A 13,262-nucleotide genomic window follows, 5' to 3' on the forward strand; every position below is an offset into this window, starting at 1 on the left:
AATTTACGTTCGTGAAAAAAAAATACTGAAATATAGATGGTTTTCTAACCGCAATAACTTCTTAAAAATACTTTACATAAGCATAAAAATCGCTCAAAATGAAGTACTACCTTGCTGAGAAGGATCCATCTTGTAACAGGACATACGAGTACTGTCTTTGAAACGTAGAAAAACAATAATGAACTTGTGAACTTGCGCAGAGCGCCAAGACGATACATGTGTAGTGTCAAAAACACTCAACTTTGGACTGCGCTGACGGCCACATGATCAAGTAGATGAAACACAAACTTTTATTTTATTGCTCCCCCACTATTTACTTCTTTCAGGCGGCAAGAATTTCAGGGGTAGGACAACATTGACAATATCGACTTTTGGCCAACTTTTTGATGCAAATACCCCACTGTGCAGCGGGGACAGTCACAACCGAGTACGACCGTAGAACAGCTTGTAGTGTCTTTAACACAGGAAATGTAATAAGTTTAATTCGTGCACGCTTCCTACAGTGAAAGTTTTAAATCATTCTTAAAGTTCAGAACATTTGCCGATTTGTTGAAAATCGGCGGGACACTTCCCTTTGCGCCAAAATTCAGGAAAATCCCGCTTTTTCAACCCTAAGCAAAGTGTGCTACTGGTATGAATCTTCACAGCATAGAAATATTCGTTGATGAAACAGGGAAACATAGTCACCCTTAGGGGGTGAGAGTACAAGTTCATCGAGTATGAAATGCTGTCAAACGACATGCTGAGGAATACGTCAGTGAGTCTCTCCAAGTGAAGTACTACAGAGTAGACTGACTATTTAGTCCTGACAGCTCAGCGACGGGAAAGAGGGGAAGTAATAGGAGTAATGGAGAGAGCTCCGGAGTAGAAATAGGGGCAAGTGGTCGGAAAGGAATGCAGTACAGCTTAATTGTACTAGAAACATACCGCTCTACCGCACGCATAACATCCGATCGCTTCGAAGGCAAGCGAGTGACTAACCGAAACACTCCTTGGCGTAACTAAATGGATTCGCCTGACCCAGGCGCACATCTCCGGTGACTGTAAGGACTAAATAATCGTACTATACTTCTTATAGGATCGCAGGTCACCGGCTGGAGTGAAGTCTGGGTTAGTACGGGTTTCCGATGCTCATATAGGAAGGGCTTGAGGCTCCGGGCTCCTGGGGCTCATCAGAATACTCGTCCGTGAAACGGGACTTGGCTCTATCAGGGGCTGAAGCAGGATGGCCCACCTGTCAGCGTTGGACTTACGAATGTCACCCAGGCCACTTGTCGGACTCTGACAATAATCGCATATATGAGCGCACAATGGGCGAAACCGTGCCTACGTGTGCGGACCCGTCCTGTGCAAAGACCACGTAAAAGCCAAGCCAAACCAAGCCAAATAGGCCTACTTATGCAACGCTCAATGCAACACATACAGCGATCTTTATTTTCAGGTAGAGCTTCAAGCAATCTCGTGGAAATACAACACACTCAACTGGAGTGTGCAGCTGAAGAGCTTGGTGTGTTGTTACTAGATAATTAAATTACGACTAAAAGCACTAATTAATTAATTCATTCATTCATTCATTAAGTATTTCTTTCTCAACGAACTATTGTGCACTATATTATCCACTGCGCTGTTTCCGCAATTTGTCGTAGTATATTATCATGGTCCTGATCTTTGTCCTTATCGTGTTCCTTGTTCTCTTTCTAATAGCCCCTTTTCAAATAACAAAACATCAATTACATCCTTTAAATAGTGTGCATAATATACTACCGCCTATTAGTAAAGTCTTTAAGCCTATCTATACTAATAATAAATCTGTAGCCGAAATTTTTCTGGTAATTTTCGATTTTCCAAAAATAATTGGTCCTAACATATATAATTAACCACCCTGAAACCGAAAATCGCTTTTTTGAAATTTTTGTTTGTATGTCTGTCTGTCTGTCTGTATGTTTGTTACCTTTTCACGCGATAATGGATGAACGGATTTCGATTAAAATTGGAATATAAATTATGTTCGTTGTAACTTAGATTTTAGGCTATATGGCATTCAAAATACATTATTTAAAAGGGAGGTTATAAGGAGGCCTGAATTAAATAAATCGAAATATCTCGTTTATTATTGATTTTTGTGAAAAATGTTACATAACAAAAGTTTCTTTAAAAATAATTTGCGATAAGTTTTATTCCTTGAAAAATTTTGACAGGACTGATATTTAATGAGATAAATGAGTTTTAAAATTAAAATAACTGCCATCTAAGGCCGTGTAATGAATTAAAAAACAAATGACTTCGTCTATAAGGGGCCTTGGACAGCAACAATCGAGAGCTATGAAAGATAGCCTACAGAGAATGTTTCTGTGTTTGTATTAAGTAATATCGGAAGCTAAATTAATCGATTTGTATAATTAATTATTATTTCACCATTGAAAAGTGTAGTTTCTCTAGATGGACATAATGCTATAATGTTATTACAGTACGTAACTTCTGATATAATACAATATAATATAATATAATATAATAATATTATATAATATAATTTAAGTTATTTGAAAGGTTCACAACCATAATGGGCCAAGCGCCATTTACTGAATAAGTAGAAAAAAGGGTTAAAATTAAGTTATTACCATAATTCAATGGAAACCTATAACAATTAAAATAAAATATACACATTAAATCTAAATGATGTCAATCTTCATTAAACTATGGTTACATGTAATAAAAATTAAGAAACAGGTTAAAGGAATTGTCATTGCACCAAATGAGTGTCTCTGGACCAAAATGATCGCATTTTAATTATTTGGATGCAATTTAAATTAAGTAACATATTAAACGATTTATCCTTCTATCAAACACGAATGTTCCCTGGATCAAACGTCCTATTTTAATTATGTAATTACTTTATATTTATTTCTAACGGGTGCAGCGGAGCGCACGGGTACGGCTAGTTTTAAATAAATTTTTGGTTATTGGTAAAGCCTTTAGTAAGTTTCCAGGTAAAGAATTCCAGTCTCTGATAGTACGCTTGAAAAACGAACACTTTCCAGTGTCCTTCCTCTGTATTCTTTCCCTCAATTTATGTAAGTGGTCGTTCCTTTAAGAGTAATTTGGCGGCTGCAACCAATTTTTTATTTCTCTCCAGGCAGGCTCACCTCTGTACGTTTGAACAGTGCGCATAATCGAATTCGCGTTCTTCTGTCCATGAGTATGTCCCATTTTAATGTTGAATTATTACGACAAAGCTTGAGAGCCCGTTTTTTAATCTTTTCCAATGTCTTAATATGTTTCAATCTGTAAGGATCTCAACATGCAGCACCATATTCCATAGTGTCTTATTATGCAATTTCTTTGGATTTATCAGAGTCTTTTCTTAGTATCCTCATCACAAAGTATAACACTGTCCATGCTTTTCCCGCTGTGTCAGTAACGTGTAGCAGCTAATGCAGAAATACTCACGATGGTTGCATTTGAGTAAGGTATGTTAATAAAATTTATTAAAGACATTGCATTAACCTAATAAAAGTCATATTACGTGAATTCTTTAAAAATATTATATATATATATATATTTTTTCTCTCTCTCTTTTCCAGAAATGGAACCAAAAACCAATTCTCTACAGGCATAGATTGTGGACTGCATTTGCTTATATATGCATTCTGTTATTTTACTTTTCCAGTTACATATAATACTGTTTTAAAATAAGATATAATTTGTGTGTTGTAAATGTATTTAAGACTACATTATCATGTAATTAAATCTCATTTTGATTTTCGAGAATATTCAGCCATGAACAAAAACAAAGAACACCATATTTTGCATGTTTATTCAACAAATGTAAAAAATAACACCATTTTCATACACCACTGCCTGTATCCCTTCAACACCGCATTTTACATATCATCAATCTTGCGCGACAGACCAGTGCTCTGTGCGGAAGGTAGTGAACTAAATGACCGATGGCACTCTCTTCTGTCGGAAGACAAGGGAAACCACAGAAAAAGTGGAAATGTCCGTGAGAAAAAGAACAAATATAGCCTTAAGATCCGGTTCTTAAGCATAATGTGTGAAGAAATCATTACGACAAGATATTCTACAAAATACATTCATTCATTCATTCATAGTTTTCTGACCAAGAACAAGTCTTTCACTGCAAGTCCAGCATTTTCCAATGTTCTTTATTTTCTGCCTTCCTTTAAGTCTCCGCATAATATGATCAATAGATATTCATTATAGTCCTATTATTGGACCACAACGACAGTCATGTTTGTTTGGTATTGCGAAACCAATTTTTCGGTATGTTTGTTGAAAAGTGCATGCATTTTCATTCTTGGATACACTCTTTTAACACTTATATAATCACATGAACGTTACTGAACAAGTAATAACTACTACTTCATTGTGTTAATACTATAAATTTTGGTGGTATGTTACCTAATTTATAATATTAACACAGTAAAGTAGTTATTACTTGTTCAATAACGTTCATCAATTAGATTTTTTCCTTCTACTGACCAAAACAATCTCCCTTTATACTTAGTATAAAGAGAAGGTAAGAAATGTTTTCAGTGACGGGAGAAACAGAAAATATAGGCACATCTCTCCCTTATTCAGTACATAGTTTTGTCAAAAAGTTTAGGGACATCATATGATTTCAATAACATGACTCTGTTCTTAAATTTTTAGGTAAAATAACAATGTTTTCATTTGTTAATAAACAATGGGAAAGAGCACTTTTTTTAGTGGAAACTAGGTATTTTTGTGACGAATGTTACTCTTTCTAGGAAATTTTACATTTTTAAAGAAAGAAAAATTCTGACATTTTCAGCAATGAAATGCATAATAACTGAGAAACTAATATAGTGTTGCAATTCTGAATTGTTGCTGGATGGAGAAGAACAAATTATTCTTAATATATATATATATATATATATATATATATATATATATATATATATATATATATATATATATATATACAGTGAAACCTGTCTAAAGCGGCCATCTGAAGTTACATTGTAAAATGGCCGTTTTATCAGGTGGCCGCTTGATTAAGGTTGCGGTTTTTTATGAATCAGCATGAAAATATTGAATTTCATTGACTTTTTAGTACTGTGGGCGTACAACAATCGTGCATATTAATGTCAGCCTCTTCCATTCTTTTAATATTTCATCTTAATTATACCGTTTATTTGTGTCCTTTCACATTTTAATATTTCTGAAATTTTTCTCGCAGATGTTCCCTTCTCACTTTCTTCAATCATTTTTCGTCTCACCTCTAAACACCACTCTAGATTTATTGTTAGACATGATTTCTCTCTCAAACTAACTTCACAGTTCCTCTGAATCAACTGAATGAAAAGAAGAAAAATTCGTAAAAGCTGGTCCAAATAAAAAAAAATGGAAAGAGGAGAAAAAAATTTTAAAAATTCCAATGGTTAACTACTGACCTAAAACATACCGTGACATTTTCGATAGAAGACGTCCGTGTTTCAATCCTTTAAAAACGAGTAAGAATTTATAGCTGTGTAGAGTCGGAGTGGAAAGTGACAAAAGAGTCATAAAACAGTAACCAACTAACCCCAAGATATGGAGGGTGTACTGTTGTACACTTAGCTATTGTCTACGTGATATTGCTCTCTGTCCTCTAACCATCGAAAAAAATAAGTCAGACAGTATCCGTGAAAAAAATTTATGTTGGACAGTGACTGTTATAGTCAGGTTCCAATCCAAACAGACCCCGGCCGCTGGCCGAAGCATGAGGTGGCCGCTAAATAAAGAGAGAATTTGTATTGATCTCATGGCAAATCCAATTAGTTCCACAGAAAACTGGCCTTTTGGCCAGGTGGCCGTTTAAATGAAGTGACCGCAAAGGCAGGTTTTACTGTATATATATATATATATATATATATATATATATATATATATATATATATATATATATATATATTGTGATTGCCTGTGCATTTTTCTAGGTTGTGAATAATATAAGAATAAGAGGTAATCATAACAATTGTTTGATGTAACTTCTGAATGGAAGCATCTAGCGCCTAGCCTGACACTGTTTGCACCAGGACAAGCTTGGTAGGTAGCTGTGCAAACCGCGACACGCTTTATCAATCAACTGATGCCACGATTTCTTTCTCCTTTTTAATTATTCAAAACCTACAAAATGCACGGAAAATCAGGAGATAAATTGTTTAGAAATATTTCATCCTTGTTAACTAAATAATAATATGTTGTACACCATCCAGCAATTTAAAATTGTACCACAATTAGTTATTTCATTTTATTGCATTTCATTGCTGAAAATGTCCGAATATTTCTTCGTTTAAAAAATGTTAAATTCCCTAATAAGAATAACGTTCGTCATAAACATGCCTCGTTTGTTCTTAAAATTATTCTTCCTCATTCTTTACTAACAGTTACAAACAGTGGCGGCTCGTGAACTTGTGGATTGGGAGAGCTGCAGTAGATTTCGATACATACAAATTTCACTTCTTGATACCATTACTAATAAGTATAGGACAAAAATAAATGCACTACATATCGAAAAACCAAAACTTTCTCACTTAGTTGGGAGATGTCTGTGGCATTATTTGCTAATCGCTAAAAAAAACTAATACCATCGATTTCAGTTTGAATTTCTGATCGGCAGAACTCAACTTGCAATCTACCAGTTCATTCTGAACTGTCTTAGAATTATTTTTAAACAGTGGCATGTTCCAAATGATTTTTGAGAGGCTCGTTTAGATCACTCACGGACTGTAGTAACCCACGAAATACACCAGGGTTCTTCGAATCGTTTTTTCATCATATCCCATAAGGGAAAGTTCATATTGGCCACAAAATTTGATACAAGCTATATTTTTTAAAATAATTTCACGATTTTTTCTCACTTCTTGATTATGTTTGAGAATGTTTGTTCTGTTCGTTTCACTTAATTGCGCAGCAATATTAGTTTTGCCTAACATAGCCAATGAAACAACATTTTTCAGGTGAGATTGCGAAGATTCGTGCTTTTTAATTTTTAGGGGAAAAGTCCTAAATCTGTCACACCACTCCTAGTCTATACAGTATTACCACCGAAGAGGAGGCAACCACAAATGCTCAGCGTAAATTTCATTGTTATACTTCCTTACATATATGCACTATTTCGGCTGGATGAAGCTTGAGTAAGATATAAGTCGGGTAACGAACGACCCTTTAATTTCACTTCATTACATCAATTTTCTCCGCAAGGGAAAGTTGAGAAAAATAAAATTAATGTTCTGTAATTCATACACACTCATGCTTGCACATTTGCACTGGTTAAGTTACGGTACTAAAACGTCACACGAAAGCAACACTCAGATATACTGATGGTCAACAATTTTCTAAAACTGGAAAAGAAGTCTCTTTCGTATTTTACGTGCTATATCAAAAGGATTATACTCGTGCAATCATTTTGAGTTAAGGCAAATATTAGCTTCTGCTGGAGGATGGGTATATACGTAATAATAAGGCAAAAGAGAATATCAATTTCGTTATATTAACTCGATAAGATTCTACAACAATAAGTATGTGAAGAGAAAATAAAAATTTTGTCATTAAGTTTCAAGGGAATAGAGAATCCATTTGACGTAGCATTACAATAGCGGTGTGGTAGGCTCTGCAAGCCACTGCAGCGAAATATGGGTTTTAAACAGCGGCAGTTTCCCCTCTGCTTCCCTTCACCTCTCAGCTCCCTGACCAAGCAAGACACACTCTCTGTGATCTGTCCCACCCTGCAGATCCCAGGACCACTTTGAATGCAGAGTCAATTCCAGTACAGTCGACGCGCAAAAAGATCATGCATAAGATAATATAGTACGTCCGCTCAAATGAGAGCCACTTGCACCTACCTTGAGCGGGAGGCGTCAGGTGTTTCAGTCTTGAAGCACGCTGCTGGTTGTTGGTACGCCAGAGCTGTGGACAGATCTAAGTCTGTGCTCCGAGAACAAGTTCATATAGTATTCGGTTTCAGACGAGCCCGGAAGTATAATACAGTTTGCTCAGAACAAGGCACAAGACTGTAAATGTATATTGTGGCTTTTGTATTCCATATAATATAAATGAAAAATAAAATAGCTCCAACATCAAATAAACTTCTCAATGCAATGCGTAATAAAACACAAGCTACCCAATATGAGATTCCGTATCAAAGAAATACTATACTGGAACTATTACATTCAATGGGGTTAAATATAAAATTCATGGATCGCAACCAGCAGCAATGAAATCATTACGAATACGGATGTGGCGTTCCTCGTATTTACGGAGTATAGAGTATTATCGACAACTGGGTTATGAAGAAGAAGAAGAAGAAGAAGAAGAAGAATACTTAGACGAAACATGGTATGATACCCATGACGGAGTAAAGTCGTTGGTCAGATGGGTCAAGTTATTGTGATGACAATTTTTCTTCAGATAAAGGACAACGAATAGTAATTTTACATACGAGAGGAAGAAATGGTTTCATTCCAGGAGCATTATTCGTTACCCAAAAAAGTATGTGTGATGCCCGGCTGATTATCGTGGGACTATGAATTCTAAAATCTTTGAAGTATGGTTTGAGGAATATATGCTAAAACGACTGGAAGAACCGTTTGTCATCATTATGGAAAATTCCCCATACCATTCCCGTATTGTGAATCCTGTACCTACCACTAGATCAACAATAGATCTCATTAAAACGTGAAAATAAAATCCCTTTGCCCTCGCCAGAACCAACAACAAAGTTGCATCTGCTACAAGAGATAAAACGTAGCCATTACAGAAAAAAGATGTATATAATCGACGAACTATCATCGAAATACGGCCATGTTGTAGTACGACTGCCCCCCCCCTTTCCATTGCCATAGAATTCGTTTGGTCGCAACTGAAGAGAAATGTGCGGTCAGAAAATGGATTGGGAAACAAATCTTTTCAAGAAGTACGTGATTTGATAGTAAATGTGATGGATGACATTAATAATAAAAAGCATTGGGTAAAGTATATCAAACATGTAAAGACAAAAGAAAGTGATTATCGCTCCTTAGAAGCTAGCTTGGAATCTTGTGTAATTGACTCAACGGACTCTGAATACGTGTTCGTGTTTTATTTCTGTATTTACAAGACGCACACGAAGGTTTACTTCAGTCTTCAGAAGGGAGAGATGGCAACGCAGCGTTGTTTACATGGAACCTGCTCGGAGTCGCGTGCCTACTTGCTCCCTGCGGTAAGTGTGTCAATCGCACGTTCCAAGTGGCTCTCATTTGAGCGGACGTACTATATACATATTCCCGGCCAGATGAAATATAAAGCAATTTACCAATAAAAGCTGTAACAATTCTTCTACAAATTAAAATAAATATTATTTTTATTTTCCTGTCAAAGCAGGGAGTGCTGCAGCTCCGCAGCTCTTATGGACGAGTCGCCCCTGGTTACAAACATTGTTATTTTACCTAAAATATAAGGGCTGGGCCATATAAAATATTTCAATTGAAATTATGTTTTATTTAACGACGCTAGCAACTTCCGAGGTTAAGCACACTTAAATGCCAGCGGTCTGGGCAGAGATCGAACCCGCATCCTCGGGCACTGAGTCACCCAGGCAGACTATTACATTGAAATCATATTGTGTCTCTAATATAGTAACATTGTGTGGCAACATTGTAATGTTCACTCTTGTGTCTAAATTCAGTTTCAGTGTAATATTGATTCAATTAACATTACGTCATACGCAGTTAATATCACCCAAAATTAGGTCTATATTGTAAATAATGTAACAAAGCAGGTGTGCAAACAAACTATCTGTGACCCGTTTCTGATGATTTCATTGTGCAGTGCAAATAGCAGCCATTGTGTATACAGGCAAGCTCTGCGCGCACACAACACTCGTGTTACCATAGCAACTCATTACGCACCTTCGAAAGATCTGGATGTGATGTAATTATATCCTCCGACTTGGGATGTATTGACGATTGCCTTTTGAGGCATGGTTCCACCTGCTATATAAATCATGTTTTTAGATATGATGCTCTTCGAAACTTGGTAACACAAGTTTAAAAAGGTACCTATGCGAACGTCTAACTCGAGCTAAAAGATGAAACATGAAGAAATGAATAAAACACAACATTATAGATCACATTTTTTAGATACGCAGCACTACAAGATGTCGAATTTAAGAAATTGAAACATACAGTGCGCCTGTTTTATTTTATTTGCTCTTAAGCGGCATTTACACCCACACCTTCATTATAAGTTTCCCTTACACACCTTACGCTGTGTATAGCCTTCTGGCTAAGATCAATGCCTGAGATAAAAAGAAGATAACATGGAGAAGGATGAAGCGTGTGAAATGGACAGACAGAATAAGAAACGAAGCTGTGTTGCAAAGACTGGTTGAAGAAAGAATGATGCTCAAACTGATCAGGAAGAGAAAAAGAAATTGGCTGGGTCACTGGTTGAGAAGAAACTGCCTTCTGAAGGATGCACTAAAAGGAATGGTGAACGGGAGAAGAGTTCGGAATAGAAGATATCAGATGATAGAGGACATTTAGATATATGGATCATATAAGGAAACAAAGAGGAATGCAGAAAATACGAAAGACTGAAGATAGCTGGGTTTGCAGTGAAAGACCTGCCCTTGGGAAGAACACTGTGAATGAATGAATATGATAATCCAAAACAATAAGCTTCACCCAGTCTCTGTAGAAGGGAGTCAATTCTTTTGCTGGGTCTAACAGTCAGTAAGAGCAAGAATTTTGATTGTGGTGACCGTGTGATTTGATTGGATGCTTCTTGGTTCACTACACAAAATCGAATGTTGTTTCTCATATATTTACTAACTCTATCAGACAAGTACTTACAAAGAATATCTAGAAAGTTTTTTTTTTCTGGTGTCTGAGGTCTTAGTCGTCCTACACTGAATAAATGTGTTAGAAATTATTAGAGAGACTGGAATTGTACAAGACAAAAGCCAGAAGGAAGCGACTCAGAGAAACCCTAAATGATATAACACTTCATGTAGACAATTTTAAAATAAGCTCATGTATTTTATTGCAATAATTAATGGCAGTGATGAGTTACTATCTAATAGATTCTGTTTCGACTATTTTACGGACCGTATGACGAAAGCCGGTGGCGCTTAGTGGTAAGGAAATAAAACAGCCGCACTATACATGTATAATGATATGAAATATTGTTAACACATACCTATACCCGAGGTCAAATGTAATGTTAATTTAAAACGGACAGTTGATTGGTCACTGTTACAATTAATATGAAGTGTATTAGTTAAAGAGTGATTTTAAGCAGAAATATTTTTCACAATGTGTACATCTGAATTTTTGTGAAATTGGTGCTCTGTTCTACCTCACAGTTCTATATTTAGCAATATGTAATTAATCCGCATGGATAGATTCGACATCAAAACTTCAAGAATGAATGTTTAATATAATAAAGTTTAGTATAGTATATGCAGAGGCGTATATTGGTTAAAGGGTTTGGACTACCGCTGACCCTATTATTACACAAAATATATCTAACAATTACTTTAATTTTAATTACTATGGTAAAACTAATAATACTAAATTATTACATTATGTTATATTATAAACTTTTTCTTTTGTAATTTCCTTGGGCTACCGCCGGTAGCCCGCAAAATACGCCCCTGAGTATATGTAGTACATTATATTCATTTAACTTCGTAGAGATAAGTCCATCAGGCCTTCTCTTCCCCTTCTACCTGGGGAGTACAAGTACGATATTAAGAATACAATTAAAATTATAATTACAATTAATATTAAATTTACAATTACAATAAAAATCAAAGTACTAAAAGATTACCTGATTAATAAAAGCTAGACAATTTATTATAGAACTTAAGAACAAAGAAAGATTTTTTATTACTTAAGTACAAATTAAACCCAGAATAATAAAATTATATACCGATGAAATTACTGGATATTGAAATATTTTGTGATAAAATAAGGTAACTATTTACAAGAAGCCATGTCTGAACGAGTCTCAATTACTGACCAAGTGCCTAGTGAGTGTGAGTTTGAGTTTGAATTCAATTTTATTTCAACAGTTCCTGATGCTAGCAGGTAGCGAATTCCACAGTCTTGGCAGGGCTATTGTGAAAAGAAGGAGAGTATGAGAAGGTGCGATGAGATGATATATGTGTAGAAACTGTGCATTCAATTACCTGAACTAACATGAAACTTGTTTAAGACGGGTCCCAAAAGAGCTTATGTATAAAAAAAACAAGACTTTAGGATATGCTAGTGGTCTGAAGAATCATTATTTGAATGACGGAAATGAGGTTATTGAAAAAATGTGACGTTGAAAAAAAATGTGACGATGAAACACGAATACATAATTCCGAGACAGAATCCAAGAGATAGAGGAAGGAGTGGAGGAATCCGTCCTCACTGTTAAGAAAAATTCAAATCCCAACCTTCTGCAAGCAAAGTAGTGATGACTCTTTTCTGGAATATTAAAAGGGTTATTTAGGCCTATGGTTAATTTTTGGAAGACTGCAGCGCTGAGAATAGGGACACCGACTTTCTGAGGAACAAAGTAAGAGAGCGGGCGTTTCTTCAAATACATCGTTAAAAGTCAAACAGGGAGTTATTTTTAGGATAATGTTCGTCCTCACTGTGTCCACACCACGAATGCACTGCGAACTACGTTGGAAGACTCCTTTATAACTCAGATCTCGCACCAGCAGACTATAACATCTTTCAACACATGAAAGAAACCTTCAGAGGAATAAAATTAGAAACACAACTGAAAACAAAAATGACTACGACAGCGACATCAGGAATTGGAATGTATACTTGTAGGAGAGGATATATTGAAAAGTGACGGATGTTACAAGTTTACAAAATAAATAAGTTACTTACTGAATTATTCTGATGTCTCTTCATTTATTTAGCGTCCTAATAACAAAATAACGGAAATATATCGGTGCTAGCCTTAATAAAGAGAAATCAAATGTAGACAACGAAAGAAAGAAGTAAGAACAGACACAGGCAAACGAAATGAAATCCATTATAAGTGTTGAAAGATATAAAATAACTGATAAGAACATACACAATGAAATAAAACATAAAGAAATAAAAATACCTATGTACATAAAATGACTAAGAAATGTAATTGATAACAGAAATAAATAGTTACATAACACAATAATAAAGAATTGTTTTAAATTACCGCATAAAATTTAGAAAAATACGAGTAATTCAAATGGCATAAGAAATACAGAG

General features: G+C 35.4%; 1 protein-coding gene across 7 annotated transcripts in view; it reads right to left on the bottom strand.

Moving 5' to 3' along the window:
* The window catches only part of LOC138705188 (band 7 protein AGAP004871-like), a 683,889-nt gene that overhangs the window by 419,429 nt on the left and 251,198 nt on the right, over window positions 1–13,262 (bottom strand). The window contains exon 1 of one of the 7 annotated variants that reach the window (XM_069833915.1): window positions 9,915–10,002. The exons of the other annotated variants lie outside the window; for them this stretch is intronic. Coding sequence (XP_069690016.1) covers window positions 9,915–9,987 — 73 coding nt within the window. The 5' untranslated portion in view covers window positions 9,988–10,002. Of the gene's footprint in view, window positions 1–9,914; window positions 10,003–13,262 lie in introns of those variants that run through there. 7 annotated transcript variants of the gene reach the window in all.

This window comes from Periplaneta americana, chromosome 8 (genome assembly GCF_040183065.1).
Source record: "Periplaneta americana isolate PAMFEO1 chromosome 8, P.americana_PAMFEO1_priV1, whole genome shotgun sequence".
Classification (NCBI taxonomy): Eukaryota; Metazoa; Arthropoda; class Insecta; order Blattodea; family Blattidae; genus Periplaneta; species Periplaneta americana.